General features: G+C 50.7%; 1 protein-coding gene and 1 long non-coding RNA gene across 2 annotated transcripts; one reads left to right on the top strand and one right to left on the bottom strand.

The window, feature by feature from the left end:
• Positions 1-537: 537 nt before the first annotated feature.
• LOC117049264 (BPI fold-containing family B member 4-like) lies at positions 538-10,517 on the top strand. The gene is made up of 9 exons (XM_033154004.1): positions 538-600; positions 1,510-1,686; positions 3,968-4,024; positions 6,515-6,682; positions 6,814-6,881; positions 7,481-7,523; positions 7,959-8,022; positions 8,685-8,761; positions 10,488-10,517. The coding sequence occupies exons 1-9, from the start codon at positions 538-540 to the stop codon at positions 10,515-10,517; spliced, it is 747 nt and encodes a 248-aa protein (XP_033009895.1).
• A 5,460-nt stretch (positions 10,518-15,977) lies between these two features.
• Positions 15,978-19,620, bottom strand: LOC117047900. The gene is made up of 3 exons (XR_004426783.1): positions 19,561-19,620; positions 19,286-19,331; positions 15,978-16,026 (listed from the first exon to the last, which is right to left on the bottom strand). It is a non-coding gene; the product is annotated as an uncharacterized LOC117047900 (long non-coding RNA).
• Between the last annotated feature and the right edge of the window lie 2,878 nt (positions 19,621-22,498).

Raw genomic sequence — 22,498 nt, 5'->3', positions numbered from 1 at the left:
CCCCAAAGCAATGTCTTATTGTTAATAATAATCTGTTACATCCAAAAGTGAACCTTCCTGGCTAAACATGGGCACACAAGGACCTAACAGAGTTTCTCTGTTTTCACTGTTTGTTACGTTCACTGATTATTCTTCATTCAACCCTACTCAGCAACAGCTCTAACTGGGGGTCAACAAAAAGTGATGTTTTGCCACTCCCTTGGAGTGGTCCGGGTGTCCCCATATAGAATGCACTGATCCTTTCCTTATCTTCACTCCCTGTGCCGTGCACTAAATACATCCCTTGTGCCAGGCAAATGAAGCGTGGTCTGTACATGATGCCTGCGCTTAGCAGGAAATGGCTCCTTGTGAACAAGATGTACAGCCATATCCTCGTTCTTCTGCATCCCGGCTATCAGCAGCAGCTAGGATACTGTAGACAGCATATGGTGTTGCTGGCAAGGCCGTGTGCGTCTGCAATGTGCGTTTGGGAGACTGTAACGCCATCGCTGTGTTTTATTCCTTGCAGTGTTCTTCTCAGTGGGCACAGTGGCTACCATGCAATATCAGCTTGCCTGCCTGCCATTGATAACTTCAAGCCATGTCACGCTGGAATTCGACGTAAGGAGCATGTGGGACTGCAAAGTCCTCCACCCGGGGTCTCTCTCCTCCTGCAGGGAAGCTGATCTCCACACAAAACATACACGGAGCAGATCTGCCTTCCACTCAGAATTAACCTAGGGAATATTCACAGCCACGGTGCTGGCTGCTTGCAAAAAAAGGGGGCTCTTTTTAAAGGATTCAAGGAACCAGTTTGGTCGGCGGCCGTCAGCCATGGCAGCCCAAAATGGCCAGTTTCAACCCAGCTATCCCACTAGCCTGCGCTACGACTTCTGCTAGCCCAACAGGGCTTCCTCTCCTCACCTGCACCTTTCCCCCACCCCCAATTGATGTGGGGTGTTGGGAGAACCCCCAGAACAGCACGTGGGGGGGAGGAGAAGCATTTTTGCACTATTAGATTCTTAGGCGGGTGTAGTCAGCATGTCGAGATATTGCTGGGATCCAACTCCCAGATATGGGACGCAGGTAGCGCTGTGGGTTAAACCACAGAGCCTAGGGCTTGCTGATCAGAAGGTTGACGGTTCGAATCCCTGCGACGGAGTGAGCTCCTGTTGCTCGGTCCCAGCTCCTGCCAACCTAGTAGTTCGAAAGCACGTCAAAGTGCAAGTAGATAAATAGGTACCGCTCCGGCGGGAAGGTAAACGGCGTTTCCGTGCGCTGCTCTGGTTTCACCAGAAGCAGCTTAGTCATGCTGGCCACATGACCCGGAAGCTGTACGCCGGCTCCCTCGGCCAGTAACACGAGATGAATGCCGCAAACCCAGAGTCGGACTCAACTGGATCTAATGGTCAGGGGTCCCTTTACCTTTAACTCACAGATACCAAGATTGTGAGCTGGAGAGTGATCAAGGCTACCACCTTTTTGAGTAACAGCGCTGTGTTTTTCGCTCTTTCTCCAACTTCTTTCCAGATGATCATCCGAACCGGGGGGCGAGTCATTACCCTCCCTGTCGGCACAGGGCCTGTCACCCTCCCTGTCTTGCATCACCATGGTTTCTGCCTAGGGATGTCTCAGAGCAGCCTGGACGCCATCCTCATGGTTCTGATCCAGATCCGGGTGCAAGAGTTCATTTCCACCCCGGAAGTGGTGAGTGGTGGCACATCAGATAGAAGGGAACAACTGCATGTTGCAAATTTCTCCGCTTGGCTCATCAAAATTTGCAGGTGGAGGCAGAACGGGGCAGCTGCCTCTGGTGGCAGCTGCTGAGTGGCAGGGACTGGACAGAGCTGTGTGGGTCATGTGACCCCAGTGTCAGGATGTCCTACACACGAGTAGGACCTTGGAAGAGACACATGCCCAACTGGCATGTTCCCTTCCTCCTGGGCGATCATTCGGGAGCTTCAAAAGCATTCCTCAGCCCGAACATCACAGCGACTGATGCCAGAAGACATCAGCACACTTAAGGATCTGCAGGGGTTTGCGCAGTTGTGTAACAGAACTCAGCAACTCAGCATTTAGGCTAATCTACTTTATTTACATATAATTACACACGGAGCACTTCAACATGGCTTCCTTTCTCTCTGGCATCAGGCAGCAAAGAGAGAGAACAAAGGACAATAGTCCCACTTCGGGGAACACAGTAACACAAACATCCTGTCTTTGTCACATCCCATTCCTGTGGAATCAAAACGCACACCATCATGTGATAGACAACAATCCCATGACTGCACACGGGAATGAATCTCCAACACCCAACACACAGCTAGCCTTTCGCCCTTGGGTGCAGAAGAGGATGCTTACCTTTTCTTTATTTTTGAAATCATTTTTATTTGATTTTACAAATACAAAATTATAACAGTCCAAATGTATTTCCATATACAGAGATTACTCTGAATCTCGCGACTTCCCCCATCTCCTCCATGGGCCTTATTATCAACATTTACAACTTCATATTATTCCATAATCTATATTCTATGTCAACCCATATTACCCATGGTGTTTGTTACATTACAAGTGAGATTAAAATTCTGCTAATGTTTCCATCCGCTTGCGGTGGTCTCTTAAATAACTTACAAATTTTCCCCATTCTTTTTTTTAAGTTTTTGTCCTCTTGGTTCCTGAGTTTTCCAGTCAGTTTTGCCATTTCGGAGTAGTCCATCAGCTTAACTTGCCTTTCCTCTCTGGTAGGGACTTTGCCTTCTTTCCATCTCTGGGCTAGTGGCATCTGAGCCTGGGCTGTTGTCCCATACACAAAAAGTATTTTTCTGATCTTTTGGGATGTTGGTACCTAAAATTCCTAACAAATTTTTTTAAAACATTTTTAGTAGAGGACGCTTATCTATCTTGTTGCCAATGAATATGCACGTTTCAGATGACAGTGCCGTAGCTTTTTTAAAGATTTCATTTACTGTATATACTCGAGTATAAGCCGAGTTTTTCAGCACATTTTCTGAGCTGAAAAAGCTGCCCTCGGCTTATACTCGAGTGAGGCGGGTGGTGGGGGGTGGCGAGAAAGAAGCCCTTTCTCTCCGCTCGTGCCACCACCCGCTCACCCCAGTCAACCATTCCTTAAGAAGCGTACAAGAACAGCGGTTCTTTACTCTCCCCAGGCAGCTTGTTCCATTCCTGAACTGCTCACATAAATGCAAACTTTAGACCCCAGAAGGCAGAAAGCCTATCAGTTAAGGAAGTATTAAAACCCCACAGGTGCTCACTTTCCCTGGCTCCTGCTTAAACTGGACAGGATCCCAGCCTTCTCTGTATAACACAAGGGAACATTGCGCTGTGGGTTACACCACAGAGCCCTAGGGCTTGCCGATCAGAAGAATGGCGGTTCGAATCCCCGCGATGGGGTGAGCTCCACAGCGGCAAAGGAGGAAGAGGAAGGAGCAGCCCGAAGGGCTGCTTTTGGGCTGCTCGTTCCTCCTCCTCCTCCTCCACAGCCGCAAAGGTGAACCGGCTTATACTCAAGTCAATAAGCTTCCCCAGGTTTTTGTAGGAAAATTAGCTGCCTCGGCTTATATTCGGGTCGGCTTATACTCGAGTATGTAAGGTATTTATTCACTAAATTCATATCCTTCCCTTCCACCAAAGGAGCCCAGGGGGGCAGACATGCCAATGCTACAACATTATAGTTAAACATCTCAAGACAGTTAAACACTTTCCGCCATCGGATGGCTGGGAATAAAAGAATAAGGAGAGGCCTGGTGTCACCCTTCATCGCAGAAAGCAAAATGGATTCAGCGCTGCCTTCTGCTGTGTCCTTGGGGAACGGCGTTCTGACACACCAAAGCACCCCATGAACCACCTTGCATGCTGGAGGGTCAAACTGAGAGGGTCTTTGCGGTGCAACGGCGACCCACTTAATTTAAATGAAGCTTTAGAAAAGATCTGCCATTTTCAACGCAATGCCGTTTTGTGCCAACAGTTCTCCGCTGCCAGCGAGCTGACGACCGCCGTTGCGTCTCTTCTGTCACATCAAAAGGTGAGCGGATGTTTGCTTTTAAGAAGTGCGTGTCTTGTTTTATCTCCAAAAGCCACACTGCGGATAAAGATAAGGGTGAAAACCACCAAAGGGGGGGGGGAACTGTGTCGGAGCGCAGCAAAGCAAGGCAGCGGCAAATCACCCTTAGCAGGCAAAATCCAACAAAAACATTTATTTAGAAAACTGCAGAGGAGTTCATAAAGGGCACGGCCCTGTCGCAAGCAGCAGGGCCGGGGGTAGAAAATGTGCAAAAAGCCCCCAGCGAAAAAGTATCAAAGGCTTGTTGAAGCAGACAAGTCTTTGGCCGGGCATCTAAAGACAAAAGAGAAAGCATTGCTGCAGGCAGCTGAGATTGGTGCAACTTGCGACTGGCGGGCAGAAGGCAAGGAGGCCAACAGTACGGGGAGCCAGGGCCAAAGACAAGCAGAGCCAATGCCCCCAGGGCCGTCTTAAGGACATCCAGCGCCGTGGCGCAACGATCCCTCCGGCGCCCCCTGTGCCCGGGGTGGTGGGTGGGGCAGCAGGCACTGGAGGCACAGAGGAGGCCCCTTGGGAGCCGCTCCCAACACCGCCTCAGCGTCTTGGCGGGCAGTGGCTGAGGGGAATTCCAGAGGCAGAGGCAGAGGAGGTGGCGGCCTGTCTTCGTCCTCAGCCGCCGCACGGGCCGCCGCACGGGCTGCCGCCTCAGAGTCGAGGAGCGGCCACTGCTGCAGTTGCTGACATGGGCGTTGGAGAGAGACGCTCGAGGGCTGGGGACACAAAGAGGCAACACAGCGAGCGCGGCAGGGGCCATCCACACACACCGCTCTGCGCCTGCCGACGGCACGGGCGCCTCCCCCTCCCCTCCTCTGCCGCCTCGCCTTGCCAGTCCCAGCTGTGCACCCACTGGCAGGGGCGTAGCAAGGGGGCGGGAGCGGGCCGACCCGGGTTCCACAATGGAGGGGGTAACAAATTATCAAGGGACAAAATTTTTTGAAATATTTTTTTAAAATGCCTGCTCCAAAGGTCTTATCTTACTATACTAGGGATTATATAGCTATTTATGAAATTTCATGCATATTGGTTAATATCTTGACCCTCCTCCACCAAAATAGCTGTTCACTTGGCTGTTTTCCTATGTCATGAAGGCTGAAATTTCAGTTCAGAGAACACTTACTGTTCCCAACCCTAACCCTGTGGAAAGCCATCTAATTAGACTTTCATTTGATTTTGAGATGTTTTTAGGAGGTAATTTAATTATTGTTTGATTTTATACCAATGTTATGTATCTGATGTTAGCCACCCTGAGCCCGACTTCGGCCGGGGAGGGCGGGATATAAATAAACTTATAAATAAACTTATTTTTATATAAATATAAATAAACTTATAAATAAACTTTATAAATAAGTTTATATAAATAAACTTAGTTGGTCTCTAAGGTGCTACTGGAAAGAATTTTTTATTTTCTTTTGTTTTGAATATAAATAAAAGTTATTTTTAATTATTACTTGTTATTATTCCTTTGTAAGAGAATATGAAATAACGTAAAACCATTTTTGCGGGGGGGGGATCAATGGGGGAGTTGACAAGAAATTTTCCGCACCGGGTACCACCTGACCTTCCCATGCCTGGGGGCGGGGGAGTGACAAATTTTTTTGCCCCCGGGTACCAATTTACCTTGCTACGCCCCTGCCCACTGGGCACCTGGCTGCCCCCCGCTTCTCCAGCGAGCGCAAGAGTGCTCACCTCCCTGGGGTCTTGAGGGCGGCTCCAGTCGAGCGAGCCTTTCGAAGCCCAAACGAGCCAGGCGAAATGGGCACTTACTGGAGAGTGGCCGGCTCGCAGCCCGCCCAGAAGGAGGAGGAGGAGGAGGAGGAGGAGGAGCCAATGCACAAGGGAGAGGAGGTGGCGCAACGGAGCCATAGGGCTTAGTGGTTGGCGGGGCGCCCCTGAGAGGCCGGCACCGTGGTACAACGCACCACTAAGCCCTATGGGAAGGACGCCTCTGAATGCCCCCATCTTCCTTTCCCCAGCTGAGTTCTGCTGAGGCTAAGGAAGAGCAGGAAGCTGACCGACAGTTGCATCCCCTAGACCAGGGTTTCCCAAACGTGGGTCTCCAGCTGTTGTCGGACTACAACTCCCATCATCCCTAGCTAGCAGGGCCAGCGGTCAGGGATGATGGGAACTGTAGTCCAGAGCAGCTGGAAACCCGCGTTTGGGAAACCCTGCCTTGGACTGCTTTTCAGTTAAGGAGGCAGGCAAGTGGGGGCAGGCTGAGGTTTGTGGGGCAGTGCCCTGTTTGCGATGGGGTGCCCCAGTGACTCACCACAAGCACATGCCCACGTACAGGAATATTTCATTTTTGTTCAATTGTCCAATTTGTCCATCGGTTTTTCTTGCCCACGGCAACACAAAGTAACTTACAACCAAACAAACAGATAATAATAATACATTAAAACCTGGAGAGAGAAATACACCAAAAATACCCTTTGTGCCCCCCGCCCTTCACAGTGCCCCAAGTGTCCTCTGAAGGCGCCATTGAAAATCACCATCTCTTTGGTCGGAATCCGGAGGATTATCCTGGAGCCCAAGAGAGCCGTCCTTGAGCTTTCCGTCGAGATCGCCTTGTTGGCGAAAGGTCCGTCCGGGTCCCTGGTTGGCCTCTTCGTCCTGAAGGCCGTAAGTGCTGGAATAAAGAGCTTTCTGCGTGGCTTGGCTTTCAAGTCCCGTGAATGGCAGGGAGGGAGGACTTTTTCGGTCTCCCCACCCCCCACCATCTGAGACTCTCCCCCCCCCTTGTCTGATTGCAGAACTTAAAACTGAGTGTCCATGCCTCTGTTCACGGCGGCAGGCTGTTCTTCACCACGAAACTGGCCAGGTATCTTGCCTCACTGTCGCATGATCGCTTAGTCTCGGGGAGTCTAAGCAGAGCAGGGGTCCACTTCCCTGCAACTTGTGGGATGTTATTGAGCAGCCTTCCCCAACCTGGTGCCCTCCAGATCTTTTGTACTATAGCTCCCGTTGGCTGCACTCAGACCCTGCTGCTGCGCAGTTGAGCTTGGAGTGAAAGAAGCCCAACAGTTTTGTCCAGACCAGAAAATAAGCCTGACCTGGAACCAGAAGCAACCTGCTCTGGTACGCGGAGCAGCGCTCGTCCCAGGGGGCATGGCATGCGTCCCAGGGGGTATGACGCCCCGGACGTGCCGCCAATGGGGCGGTTGGCATTTTGTGTCCCCCCCTTTGGAATGGAACCCGGGGCAGGTCGTCCCCCGCCCCTCTCGGAATGCCCCTGCTCAAGGGATGTCACCTGATTCACTCTGGCCTATTGGGATAAAGACCCTTCCTTGCCTGTGTGGCTGGGTGTCCCGCAGTTCCCTATTTTGGCCAGTCCTGGCAGGCAGCCTTACGTGAATTGGCTCACTTGGGTCTTAGGTGATCTCTCTCTTAACCCTTATGTACAATTGCTTCTTTCCACAGTCTTGAGCTGCTCCTGGTTTCTTCCCAAGTTGGACCTGTTGACGTAAGCTCTTTTTCATTTAGCGGTCGGCTGAATTTCTTTGACGCCTTGATTGCACCTTCCACAGGGACAATAATAGTCTACAGTATTAAAGTAGCAGAAATAGAGACACAGCTAGCTAGCTAGACAGAGAGACAGAACGATCTGACACACAAACATAGGCTTAAATAGGGGACCCCCTAGAACAGGGGTCAGCAAACATTTTCAGCAGGGGGCCGGTCCACTGTCCCTCAGACCTTGCGGGGGGCCGGACTATATTTTTTGGGGGTGAACAAATTCCTATGCCCCACAAATAACCCAGAGATGCATTTCAAATAAAAGGACACATTCTACTCATGTAAAAACACTCTGATTCCCGAACCGTCCGCAGGCCAAGTTTAGAAGGCGAGTGGGCCTGTTTGATTCCTGGATCACTGCCTCCTCTGTTCTGTCTTACAGGTCTCTGTCCTCGTGAAGTTGATCAAGTTGCTTTTAGAAGAAACGTTTGTGCCACAAGTCAACGGTAAGGCAGCTCAAGTTCCATCTCTGACACACCCTCTATATAGGAAAAGCCCTCTCACACTCCCACATGCGCTGTGCCTAGAAAGGTCCAAGTGGCTTTCCCTCTCCTGCTCCTTTTCCAGGGAAAACCCACTCTTTAGCTCTAAATCAGAGCATACAGCAATCTGGAGAAAATTCAAATAGCTGTTTGCTCTGATGGAGCACTAAAGAGCAGTTTTCCTTGGAGAAAGCAGCAGGACGAGATGAAGTACGGATAAGCTCTAATTCCCATCTTCATGGAGCCACAACTGCAACACCGATGCATAAGAGCGTTTAGATTCTCCATTTTTACTGGTGTGTTTCTTTGTACTTGGAGTTGGACGGCGCCTTGCACGCCTCTTTCCGGCAACTCCTGCAGCCCAGCTGGTGCCAAACGTCTTGCTCTGCTTCCCTTTAGACCACGTCCGTGAGGCTGAGAGGGGGGTCTTTGTTGTGTGAGCAGCCCAGGACCTCCGGAGACACTGCCCAGGAGGTCACTTCAGTGTTGCTTATGCATCAGTTTTACTAGTCGTCTAGGCCAATGAAAAGTTTGGGGAATGCTGGTCTAGACTCAGACATAACCAGAAGAAAATGCTCCACTCTGCTCTTCTTTGCTATTGTGCTTATTCTGGTTGCTTTTTTCAGAGTGCCTGGATGTCGGGATCCCATTGCCTCCTGTGCTGCACATTCACTGGAATTATCCGGCGATTCACTTCATGCAGGTAAGTCCACCAGTGGCACCTTCCTTCCAGCCACGCATCCAAACTTGTCTGGGCTCTCTGCTCCATGTTCTCCCCATTAGCAAATCCCACACATAAGATGCTTTTCCATGAATTTCCACATGCCAGAACCACTGGACCAGCCAGATAATCTGTTTTCCAGGAGCAATATTCCTTATATATAACTTCCCTAGTCAACCCTGTTCTCTACAGTGTAGCCCTGATTCAGCTCTAGCTGTGGTAAACTATGAGTAAGAACTAGTGGCTCTGGATGGAGATGCATATCCCATGATGACATAAGATTGAGGTTAACAGATTGAGGTTGAATCCTGACAAGACAGAAGTACTGTTTAGGGGGGTCAGGGGGTGGGTGGGAGTGGGGGACTCCCTGTTCCTGAATGGGGTAACTGTGTCCCTGAAGGACCAGGGCGCAGCCTGGGAGTCATTTTGGACTCACAGGTGTCCATGGAGGCCCACGTCAATTCTGTATCCAGGGCGGCTGTCTACCAGCTCCATCTGGTACGCAGGATGAGACCCTCCCTGCCCGCAGACTGTCTCGCCAGAGTGGTGCATGCTCTGGTTATCTCTCGCTTGGACTACTGCAATGCACTCTATGTGGGGCTACCTTTGAAGGTGACCCAGAAACTACAACTAATCCAGAATGCGGCAGCTAGACTGGTGACTGGGAGCGGCTGCTGAGACCATATAACACCAGTCCTGAGAGACCTACATTGGCTCCCAGTACGTTTCCGAGCACAATTCAAAGTGTTGGTGGTGACCTTTAAAGCCCTAAACGGCCTCGGCCCAGTATCCCAGGAGGACTGTCTCCACCCCCATAGTTCAGCCCAGACACTGAGGGCCTTCTTGGTAGTGGCACCTGCCCTGTGGAACACCTTCCCTTCAGATGTCAGGGAAATAAACAACCGCATGACTTTTAGAAAACATGTTAAGGCAACCCTGTTTAGGGAAGTTTTTAATGTCTAGGGTTTTTTTAGGTTTTTTTAATTATTATTATCACTAATTCTGTTGGGAGCCACCCAGAGTGGCTGGGAAAACCCAGCCAGATGGGCAGGATAGTAGTTCAGTAGTAGTAGTAGTAGTAGTAGTAGTAGTAGTAGTTCAATCGTTCAGTCGTGTCTGACTCTTCGTGACCCCATGAACCAGAGCACACCAGGCACTCCTGTCTTCCACTGCCTCTCGCAGTTTGGCCAAACTCATGTTAGTAGCTTCGAGAACACTGTCCCACCATCTCGTCCTCTATCGTCCCCTTCTCCTTGTGCCCTCCATCCTTCCCAACATCAGGGTCTTTTCCAGGGAGTCTTCTCTTCTCATGAGGTGACCAAAGTACTGGAGCCTCAACTTCAGGATCTTTCCTTCCAGTGACCACTCAGGGCTGATTTCTTTAAGAATGGAGAGGTTTGATCTTCTTGCAGTCCGTGGGACTCTCAAGAGTCTCCTCCAGTATTAGTAGTAGTAATGCCTGCTGGATCAGGTCAGTGGCCTATCTAGTCCAGCAGCCAACCCACCAGCCAGCAAGATCCAAGCACAAGAGCACTTTCCCCTGCTGTGATTCCTAGAAATTCCCAGCAGGAGGACTGGTGTGGATAGCTGATTGGAAAAAAATGGAGAGAAATTGAAATTGACAGATTCTTCCATCCCTAGTTTCCATGGGCTGGAATGCAGATTGAAGGCATGGAGATTCCTAGATCTTCTACTCTTCGCTCCTTAGAGCTTCCCCCAGCAGTCAGCTTCTTCCTAAATTATGTAGGCCTGTCCTAATACGACCCCCACCATTTATTTATGGGAAACAATGAGCTAAACTTTTCGCTTTTCCAACATCTGCAGAAGATGCTGGCCTTGTGTGTGTGAGGTGGCCAAGGGGACCTCGCCTCCGAAGACACTCCACCTTGTTTCAGCTGCAGCAGGAAGGCAAGAAGGATGTCTTAGTGAGAAAGAAGAAACTATACCTATCTTATCCTTTATTTTCCTAACACTGAACCGCCCTGAGACCCCTGGGTATAGGGCAGTATATAAATTCTAATTAATAATAATAGTAATAGTAATAGTAATTACATTTTGCACTTTGTTTCAAGCCTGGGGTCAAGTTGAGGGCGATTTGCACAAATGCTAGATGCTAGTAGCAGGACACTCTCATATAGGAGACAGGAGCCTTTGCATAGTCCATAGGTGGTTAGGCCTCGGGTGTTTTCCATTAATGGAAAAAGATGGATACAAAAAATAATATTAGAAAGGTAAGAGTGAACTCTTAAGTTTGGCATTGCAAACCCATGCTGAATTTTAGCACGATTCCGGGTCTGAATGTGCTTCTCTGTGTTAGACTGCGGGTCCAATGCATGCAAAGGAGCAGAAGCGTAAAACACAGAAGACCAGGTAGCTCAATTACTCCATGCTGCAGGTGAAGGATCTCACATCTTAGGGCTCTCCTATGGAAACAGAGCATCTCCCTAGACATAGAAAGCTAGCAGATTGAAATGAAGAGTTTGGTATAGGCAGGGGCGTCACTGGGGAGGGGCGGTAGGGGCGGTACGCCCCCAGTGACAGGGTGACAAGCGGCGGGTGGGGGTGACAAGCGGCGGCCCCTCCCGCCACTCCCACGCGCCGCCGCTCCCTCCGTCACCCCGGGAGCAGCAGCGCTGCACGGACGGGGTGACCGGTGGTGCGTGGGGAGTGGTGGGAGGGGCCGCCGCATGTCACCCCCACGCACCGTCGCTCGCTCCGTCGCCGTGGGAGCAGCAGCGCACAGTGTGTGCAGTGCTGCTGCTCCCGGGGCGACGGAACGGCGGCACGTGGGGTGACAAGCGGCGGCCCCTCCCACGCGCCGCCGCTCCGCTCCCTGCCCACTGGGCTCAGGGAGCGGAGCCCGGGGGGGAAGGACAGGGGCAGGCCAGCAAGGGGAATGACACCCCCCTCGCTGGCCCAACCCCTCTCCTTTCCCCGGGACGGCTCCGCTCACGGAGCGCAGCGGGAGAGGGGCGGGCCAACTGGCCCGCGCGGAGGCGTTGTTCCGTGCGCATGCGTCATGACGTCATGCACATGGAGCGACGCCCCGCCCCCATGGGTGCCACTGGGCTTGCCGCCCCCGGCAGCCCAGCGGCTAGCTACGCCTCTGGGTATAGGCTTCTTCATGGCATGCTGCATTTCTGTGTGCAGGGAGGGAGGCAAAATTTTGTCGGGGGGGTGGGGCATTCAAACATACACGCCTCTACCTGCAGCCTGAGGTATGACCTTCACCACTCAACTCTGTGAATCAGGGAAATTGCCCCAGAGGGAGAAAACAATAGTTTGATACGCGCAGTTTTCAAATGACCTTATTCAAAAGCACCTGTTAGGCTTCATGCCCAAAGGCACGCTTCTCCATCATCTCCCGAGATAGATGCCAACTAAGGTTTCCTGTCCCACAATGGCTGGTACAATTTAGGTGCTTTTTAAGCTTTGAGCGCTGGATTGTGTGTGATATTCTAGGCTCATGGTGTCTCTCTTCACAATAAAACTTCTTCTCTTTTCTCAACGGCCACAGAGTGTTTCTGTTTTGTGATGCTGCCCGCCGTCCCTTGTGATTGCTTCGGCTCCTTTGGCCGCAAGCAGAAACCAGCAGCTGCATTCAGTATTTCAGGGCTGGCGTCCATAAAATGTCAGTGCAAGACTGCTCTGGGCCCCTGCAGAGAGTTACTCTCCCGGCTACGGGCTCCAGGGGGGTATTAAACCATAAACGCCTTTCACTGTGATGTGACTAATATTGCCATTTATACAGCAACTCGTTGCATCACTGTCTGGCACAAGGGCCGCTGTAAGGAAAGACTAAGGAGAAGGATGCTGGGATTAGAGTGGAAGGGGACCCAGGGGAGGAGGCGGTTGGGACCTGGAAAATAAAAATGCCACCGTGTACTTTTTAAAAGTAAGGAGGGATGAGCGTGTGGAGGGAGCTAGCTGCACATGGAACGCAGGGTGCTATAATCCAACTTGTGGATCAGGCATGGCCAAGATCCACTCAAGGGTTCCTCCTGAGCACCCCCTGCAAAATTGCAAAGGAGCCAGATGTGGCCCTCTCATATTTTAACTCTGGGCCGTAGAATGCCTTTTACATCTCCCCCTGTAGGCCTATGGGGTAAACTAGGGACTGGGGGGACCCCTAAAACAGATATGGGGGTGCATGGGGAGAGGAGGAGGTAGTCCAACCGTGAAGGCGAAAGCTCTTGTGCTGTAACTGGAGAACTTCATTGGCTAAAACCCGACAGAGTGTGATGGTGGACTGTTTCATTCTGAAAACGGCTAGAACACCCCAAGCAATTGAGTTCAGAAAGAGTATTTTAATGAGGCAAAATGACACATGATGGACATGATCCAGCTGCATTTCAGCACTTGCAAATCTCATTTATTTCCCCAGGGAAAGTTAAGCATCCATTGTAATCAACACACTTTGCTGTGGTTCGATTGCTGTCCATAGATTCAACAGCATTTACAGAAAAAGAATTGAGAAAGCAGAACACCTAATTAATGCACGAACCCGTGGCATTGCTGGGAAGTAAGTTTCCTTTAAATTGGCAGGCCTTATTTCTGAGCGAATGAGTTCCAGATCACAGGTGTGTTTCCTCTGTTTCATGCAGCAAAGAAAGGCAGACTCGCCTTCATTCTGAAGCGAAAGGATTTGCAGGTGCAAAGAGCAGAGATAAATGTGCCTTGCAGAGGAGGACTGGGCTGCCTCTGTGCTCTTCTTTTCAGCTCAGGGCTGATAGTCAAGGTCACAATTGACCTGAGCATAACCCTGCAAGTTGAAAGGCAAGGGAAGAGTCAGTATATGCTGCCAGAGAGGTCTTGGGTAGAGGCAGGGGCGTCGCGGGGGGGTGAAGGGGGCGGGGGGGCCCGGGCAGCGCCCCTGCTGGGGGTAACACATACGGTGGTGACCCTGCCCATTGGGCTTTTTAAAACTTTTTTTTAAAAAAATTCTTTTTAGGCTATTTTCGGCACTGCCGGGGTGGAGCCGCAGGGGCCGCCAGCGAGTCGGGGTGTCACCCCCCTCGCTGGACGCCCCTGCGGCTCTGCCCTGGCAGCACCGAAAATAGCCCCTGCCCTCCAGTGGCTTTTCGCGCCGCTGGCTGGCTTGCGGAGCCGGGGCAAGGAGAGGGGCGGGCCAGCGAAGAGGGGTGACACCCCTCTTCGCTGACCCGCCCCTCTCCCTGCCCCACTTGTGCTCCCCCGGGGTAGCACAGAGGGGTGCCAGGCTGCGGCTTTGGGACTCTCTGCAGCTTGCAGAGACTCCCAAAGCCCCCGCCCGGCATCCTCCGGGGGCGGGGCGTCGCCGCGTGTGCGTGCGTCATGATGCCCCCGCCCCCAGGGGTGCCTCTTGGCTTCCCGCCCCGGGCAGCCAAGGGGCTAGGAATGCCCCTGGGTAGAGGAATTTCAAATTATCCTACACAGAAGCAGTTTATTTCTGGGGCTCAGGAGACTGGGTGCAAGGTGGCACTCATTAGCCAACGCAGTGCCCCTTCAGATGGTGTTGCACTCCAAATCCCATCGGCCCAACCAGCATGGCACAAGGGTCAGCAATGATGGGAGTCGTATGTGGTCCAACAACATTTGGAGGGGCACCAGTTTGGCTGCCCATACACCTGAGCTTTATTGCTCCCACAGATAAAGATACCTGTGAATAAGGATGAAAGAAGCGCTCTTTGCTGGGTCAGGTGAAAGGGGACCCTCCTAGTCCAGCATCTTCTTCTCACAGTGCCCTCCCCCCCATGCCCCAATGGGAAGCCCACAAGGAGGGACTGAGAGCAAGACCAGCCCTCTTCCATGGGTGGTGGGTTGCCACCAAAAGACCACTCAGAGACGATGTTGTTGCCCCATGACAAGACTATGGACAGGCTGCCATGTTTTCCATAGGAGGGTCAATCTGGCCTCAGTTATCGGGTCCTCCCTCACAGAGGGCACGTGTTGCAGTGTGATCTGGCAACCAGACCCTGTGTTGTGGGTGGGGTCGTTTGGATAGCCACAACACCCTATTGGTGGGTCCCTCGATGCTGGGAGCAATTTGACCAATGGGACACAGGTAAAGGACATTGAGGGACCTATTTAAGCCCATGCACGTGTACCTGAGCTTCCTCTTCGGGCTAGTGCATCAGAACACCTGCCCACCTCTCCCTATATTAAGGGCTTGCATTTGATCTTGCTATGCCACCGTGTGTTGCCTGTCGTTGGGACAGGGGCATGACAGGAATTTTCCCCACTTGGCTGATTGGCTGTTGCCACTTGGGTTTCGCCTGCCGCATAGCAAACTGTCACAACTTGTAAGGTTGCGGATAGGCTCTTGTTCATGTGACAGGGATGCGAGGACGGTCTCGCCATCCCTATGTGAAGGGTATTCCGGTAAAGGAATCCAGGGACTCAATGGTTTGGTCAACCCTGTGAGGAGTTGTGCCCGTGCTGGAGTCCAGGGGGACATCCGGGTGGCGGACTGGTGGGGTTCCCGCCTTCCGTTGTCCCTGGTGTTCACCCTAGGCTGACCTACGACAGAGCTCTGGGTCAGCGCTGCCTGCAAGGGTGCAGGGAGCTAGTTGAACCAGAGCCTATGCAACCACTCACTTGATTGTAATCAATAAAGTTGTGGCCTAAATTCTGCCAAAAACCCAACCAAAATTTGAGTCCTGACTGAATTTATTCCTAGGGCTGGTTAAAAGGTCTAAACATGCAAATGCTCAGAGTTTAAGGAGAAGGCCTTCAGCATTTTGAGCTGTAGCGTTCATTATGGACCACTCAGAAGAACATCAGTTGCCCCAGGCCAAAGGGCCCGGCATCTAGTCCAGACATCCTGTTCTCACAGTGGCCAGCCAGACGCCCATTGTGGGGAAACCCTCAGGCAGGTGTTTTGGGGGTGTCTTAGCTAAATAAGTGGGCATTTTGGGGGCTGAAGGAAAGGACGGAGGCAGCAGAGCCAAATGAGTCTCACCTCATGAATCTCGATCTCGGGCTCAATGTACTGGACGTTGCTCAGCTTGGGAAGAGAGATCCCCACTCTCAGAGCAGCTGCAAAGGGAAAATGACAACACGGTCAACACCCCCAACTTGATGGGGCAGCTGTGGGGCATGGGCCCATGTTCTTCATACAGCCCCCCCTCCCTCTTGTCACCCCGAGAGCCTCCCCGCTCTAGGTGCTGAGATCCTAGGACCCCAGTGGAGCTGCCCCCATTACCATTCACTTGAGCCAAGAAAGCATCCTGGAATTCGGAGAGAACCACACTTCTCAAATGGGAGATCTGCCAGGGGAGAAAAGGCAATGGGTTGGTCCTAGATCTTGGCATGAGCGAGCACAGAGGAGCAAAGGAATCTCCCTTAGACAGAGTCAGGCCACCGGTCTTCCTAGCACAATTTCACCTGGACAGCAACTAGGGATGGGGGAGAAATCTGATGGACGAAGCACTGAAAGCCGATTCTATCCAATTCACACTTTCCGGAACAATAGGCAGACCGAAACGCGGGACCAGCCTCTGAAATTCACACTCATCTGAATTTTGCGATGCATTTCTGCAAGCAACCAGTGTTTACAAGAATGCATGTAGTGGAGGGGAAGTGTGCGTGGAAATGAAGATATCAGTGAAAATAAGAGGCAAAAATGCATTGGATATGGGGAAATTGCTTGCCAAAAATGTCTGCTAGTCAAAACTGCATATAAAAATGTATCTATTGGGCAAAATTTGCACCAAGATGCTAGAGAAGTTTCGCTTTATTAAATATCTCAAGTCGCTGCAAAATGTGGAGAACTGAATTTAAGAATGGAAGAAAGAGAAACTGTAGCTGCCAAAATGGACAGAGTCTTCCATGTCTTACAGCGACTCCCCAGCATAGCTGTCAACTTTCCCTTTTTTTGCAGGAAATTCCCGTATTCCAACACCGTTTCCCATTGCAAAAAAAAGGAAGGTTGACACCTCTGCTCCCCAGGGTTGTAGACTCAGGGCTCCTTCACAGCCCTACCAGCAGATGCTGTCATTCAGCCCAGACACTAAGGTCCAGCTCCGAGGGCCTTCTGGCAGTTCCCTCCCTGCGAGAAGTGAGGTTGCAGGGAACCAGGCGGAGGGCCTTCTCGGTAGTGGCCCCCGCCCTGTGGAACGCCCTCCCTTCAGATGTCAAGGAAATGAACAACTATCTTACTTTTAAAAGACATCTGAAGGCAGCCCTGTTTAGGGAAGTTTTTAATGTTTAATGTTGTGTTGTGTTTTTAATATTCGGTTGGGAGCCACCCAGCGTGGCTGGGGAAATCCAGCCAGGTGGGCAGGGTATAAATATATTATTATTATTATTATTATTATTATTATTATTATTATTATTATTATTATTATTGCAGGAAGTGAACCTGTGACTTTCTGCAATAATAATAATAATAATAATAATAATAATAATAATAATAATAATAATAATAATAATATATTATTATTATTATTATTATTATTATTATTATTATTATTATTATTTATACCTGTGGTCCTTCCCCCATAAGCAAGGGAGGTTTGGGCTGCCTGGCCCCCGGATACACATGCGCACAGAGTAAGAATGAAACAACCCTCTGCAGAGAGGCTATAATTCATTGCTGCTGAAACAACCCAGAGGATCAATGTACAGTAGGAGAGACCAAAAGTTGGAGATGACTCTTAGGGTCAGACCTGGGGCTTTTACACAACTTGGAATTTCAACACTGCAGGGGGCTGGACTAGATGACTCTTGGGGTCCCTTCCAACTCTACAATTCTACGACACCTATTAGACTCAAATCCCTTCGGTGGTCTCAACAGCAGGTCTGGAACAAGGATCTCCCTCAAAAATCTCCTGTACTTCAGACTATTCTGAACTTTTCCTTTGCAGACAAAGATGTACTTCGAAGGCACATGAGAAATGATATTTGTATCTGACGCGCTCTAGTTCTTATGACTGTTCAGTTCTGTATCTGCTATCGTCCCTTTTCTTCCAGTTTTGGAATTTTGAGTCATATGGAGGTAGGAAATAGAGACCAGGACAAAAACAGATTTCTTTTAAAAGGGCATGGCTTGGGTGTGAGAAACATGGATGGTTTTCCATTCCTGATGCCAAAACCTGCAGGTTTAAGGCTGTTACCATGAGCACCAGCAAAGAAGAAAAGAGGGACAATTAGAAGTGCAATATGACGCAGAATTCAGCCACCTGCAAAGGAGAAATCCACTTTTGCAGATCAGGATCACAAACACGCGAGACCAGTGGAAGGTGGAATAACCACGGGAAGGAAGAGGTGGGGTTTCCCCCATCCTTGACATGGGATCAGGGGAGCTAACATGGGCCCATAGGCTACCCTGTGTGTGTGACGTCGTGGTGGCACCAGAAGTCAGGTTCTGTAAGGGGCTGCTCCGGATCAGAAGATTGGGGCATGCAATCGCAGACAGAGCAGCCACAAACAGAAGAGGAGGGGGGATTCGTGCCCCCCCTTGTTTTCAGCGTTCCCTGAGACAAGAGACAAACAGACACAGAAGCTGCGCAGTCAGGGGAAGAGCTAGCCAATTTTGAGATAGTAGCTAAGCAACCAAGAGGGAGGGAGTTCTTGGGCAATACTTCAATTGAGAGTGGAGGGGAGGGGAACCCCTTTACCCCCCCCCCCGAACTTGAGGGTATGAGCATGTTGCAGAACAAAGGAAACGTTGGGGGGAGAATTTCCATTGGTGCACTTCTTGCTGCGGAAGTGGAAGGAGTCAGAATGAGCAACTGTTATCCTTGCGGAAGGTTGCCTGTTTGTGCTCTCAGTAAAGGTAAAGGGACCCCTGACCATTAGGTCCAGTGACGGACGACTCTGGGGTTGCAGCGCTCATCTCGCTTTATTGGCCGAGGGAGCCGGCATTTATCCACAGACAGCTTCCGGGTCATGCGGCCAGCATGACTAAGCCGCTTCTGGTGAACCAGAGCAGCGCATGGGAACGCTGTTTACCTTCCCACCAGAGCGGTACCTATTTATCTACTTGCACTTTGACATGCTTTCAAACTGCTAGGTGGGCAGGAGCTGGAACAGAGCAACGGGAGCGCACCCCATTGCAGGGATTCGAACCGCCGACCTTCTGATCGGCAAGCCCTAAGCTGTGTGGTTTAGACCACAGCGCCACCAACGTCGCTTTGTGCTCTCAGTATGATGTTGTAAATAAATGGACTATAAATCTTTCTTATGTTCGTTATTGGTGAACTATCAGACGGGAGAGCAGAACCTCCGTGTCTGACAGGTTCCGAGGACTTGTGAGGCCGTCAGACATGCTGGGTGAGGTCTTGTAGGACCTCAGAAGTAGAGTCAGGGACCCTGCGGTGTGGGTACTCAGGCACCGAGAGCCCCCTATAGCCAGCGCCCCTGCAGAAGACATTGCCTAAACAGGCTCAGAACAGCTATTGCGCCCACTTGGGAGCACAGCATGGGTGTAAAATACACAGCTAACTGAAGTTCTGCCCCCCCCCAACAAAAATCCTGGCTACGCCCATGGAGCTCAGCAAGGAGGGCAAACAGCGGACGGCGTACCTCTGTTATCTCCACACTGGAAGACTCCACCTCCAGACCAACATCTCTGCAAGACAAAGTAGAACGACATGAGCCACGATGGCATCAGCTGCACCAGTGAACTGGACACTCAAGTCCAACAGGTCCCTGAGGAAAGGACAGGGACTGGAGTGTCGCTTTCCTCCTTTGCCACAATGAAAGCAGAAAAGAGTTGGCCCTCGTCAGGGGAGGTGGGGTGGGGGTGGGGAGGCAGGAAGTAATATGGTAAGGAAAGTAAAATGTCTGACTGAACTCACCCATGGACGGCAACAGTCAGATGGAGACTTGTAACTGTGACATCCAGCTTGACAGCTAAGCTCAGGTCCTGCAAACAGAAGACCGGGAGGGGGTCATTTTCATGGGAGAAAGCTACAAAGGCTCTATCATTTGTTTGTTTGTTTGTTTGTTTGTTTGTTTGTTTGTTTGTTTGTTTGTGTTATGTACTGAGCTGAATCCTAGAACAATAGGATCCATTATGCAGCAGTCTGATTGGTCCTAGAACAATAGGATCCAGAATGCAGCAGTCTGATTGGTCCACAGGAGCCACCCAATCCAGCTCCAGGTGGAAGTGAATCCACATCCTGATTGGCCTACAGGAGTAGCCCGGAATTAGCCAATCACATGGGGCCCATTGTGTAAATAATGTATATATAGCAGACGTTATGGGGAAAGATCCATTCATTGCTACTATGAGCTGAATAAAGAGCATGAAATTCACACGACTCCGAGTATATTTCAGTTTCCTTGTTTGTTTATAATACTTTTATGTTGTGAACCATGCTATGATCTTCAAATGAAGGGTGGCATTCAAATTTTAATAGTAATAGTAATATACAGTCCTACCTTGGTTTTTGAACGGAATGCGTTCTGGGAGACCGTTTGACTTCCAAAATCAAGGTGCGGCTTCCGTTTGGTTTCCGATTGCGCAGGCGCACCGGAAACAATAGCGGAAGCCGCATCAGACATTCAGCTTCCCAAAAAAAGTTCAAAAACTGGTGTTCAAAAACACTCACTTCTGGGTTTTGAAAGTTCGGGAGCCAAAATGTACGAGTACCAAGGCGTTCAGCAACCAAGGCACAACTTTAGTAATAATAGGAGCTGCCACCTGTGATTGTGTTGCTTGCCAACCCCCCCTCCACCCTGGTGAATCCACCCCACCCATTGCCAACTCTCTTCCTTTTACACCTCACCCAACCTGCCCTCCATCGCCACCTGTGCAGCTTGCTTCAGCTCTCTGACCCACCCACAGCTCGCCCGAACCATTGCCCACTGAGAGCAGAAACCCTATATTTTAAAATCCTACATGGGCAGGCACACTCAGTCTCCTGAGTGTCAATGGACAAGTGCAAATATTTATAAACCACTTTACAATTGAAAGCTGCCAAAGAGGCTGATAGTAAGTTAAAATACAGATTGCAGACTTGGTAAACTAAAAGAAATAGCCCCATTTCTACAATAGTACAATTAATTTCCCCTAAAATGACCAGGTCAAACTTCAAGAGAAGACTTCTTCTTAGACGCATTGCTTGCTTGATTTTTAAGAGGGCAACGCATAAAATATCCATGTGCTACACACTTGTCATATTTGAGCTGGAGCTGCAACATTAAAAACCCAGGTTCTAGTACATGGGTAGGCAAATTAAGGCCCGGGGGCCGGATCTGGCCCAATCGCCTTCTAAATGCGGCCCGCCGACGGTCCAGGAATCAGCGTGTTTTTACATGAGTAGAATGTGTCCTTTTATTTAAAATTCATCTCTGGGTTATTTGTGGGGCCTGCCTGGTGTTTTTACATGAGTAGAATATGTGTTTTTATTTAAAATGTATCTCTGGGTTATTTGTGGGGCATAGGAATTCGTTCTTTTCCCCCCTCCAAAATATAGTCCGGCCCACCACAAGGTCTAAGGGACAGTGGACTGGCCCCCTGCTGAAAAAGTTTGCTGACCCCTGAGTACATACTAAGCACATCTCTAGGTCACGTGGTGATCTCAGGAGTGCCCTCATGTGAGGTGAGATGGTCCCTTAGGAGATCCATATGGGTGTACAACCATTATAGATGACGGTTCACACACAGGTGTGCATTTGCACCGCGAGGCTTGTCCCAGCTGCATTCAGATGGAGCCCAGCACAACAGCTGGTGTCCAGCAAGAGCTTTGACATCCAGCCTTCGTGCTGAGCGAACCGTCATCTCCCTGAGAGCTGAAAGTCGCCACGGCAGGAGAACAAGGAAACAAATGTGAGGTGCTTTTACTCACCACGCCCAGGGTGAAGAGTATCTGCGACTGTTGGAAAGATCCTGATTCAGCCACGCCCACCTGGATGGCGGGGCTGAGGCGCAGGATTGCTGCGCCCTCACGGAAGCTGATGATGGGGAGCTTGCTGACTACCACGTTGAGCATCAAGGCAACAGCCTGGGGATAACGCTGCGAGATCTATAGTGGGAATGGAAGGCGGGTTGTTATATGTATTTGTTAGGACGCCAACAAGTTGGCGTGCTGAAGTGCAGCAGTCAGTCAGATAAGCCAAGGTCGAACAGTCCGGGTCAGAAGCCAGCTGACGTCAGGTATCAGTATGGGATCAGGAGAAGCCGAAGTCAGAACAGTCCAAGTCAGGAACCAACCAAGTCAGTCAGGGAAAAGCCAGGAGCCAGGAACAAGCCAAGGGTCAGGAACAAGCCAAGGGTCAGGAACAAGCCAAGGGTCAGGAACAAGCCAGGAGTCAGGAACAAGCCAGGAGTCAGGTACAAGCCAGGAGTCAGGAACAGAATGAGCAAGAGCAACCACGCACTCAGCATAGCAGTTGCAGGTGCTAGTGAAGGGAGCATTCAGCCTTTCTTAAGTAGCTGGCCTGCAACCACGTCTCTTACGAGTTGCAGCTGCCTCTAATTGTTCCCTGCGTCTCTCAGCTCTACACTCTACAGCTGAGAAGGGAGGAGGGGAAGGGCTGTTTCTCTCCTCACAAGGGCCTGATTCTGGCTCGACTTCCTCCTCCTCCTGTTCTGGTCTTTCCCCCTCTCCATCTGACTCTTCCTCTTCCGAGGAGTGCCACCACCAGTCTTCTCCAGGTATGAACTCCTCCATTTCCCCAGGTTCTTCCGTGGGTGCAGCCTCACCAGGGGGGGCTTGCCACCACTCCTCCTCATCTGGCTCAACCCTGACATCATTGTTGTGGCCCATCGCACACCTGAAGCTGCCTTAT

The sequence above is a fragment of the Lacerta agilis genome, chromosome 6 (assembly GCF_009819535.1).
Source record: "Lacerta agilis isolate rLacAgi1 chromosome 6, rLacAgi1.pri, whole genome shotgun sequence".
In the NCBI taxonomy this organism is placed as follows: Eukaryota; Metazoa; Chordata; class Lepidosauria; order Squamata; family Lacertidae; genus Lacerta; species Lacerta agilis.
Note: the sequence above shows the minus strand (reverse complement) of the source record. Positions and strands in the feature narration are given on the sequence as shown.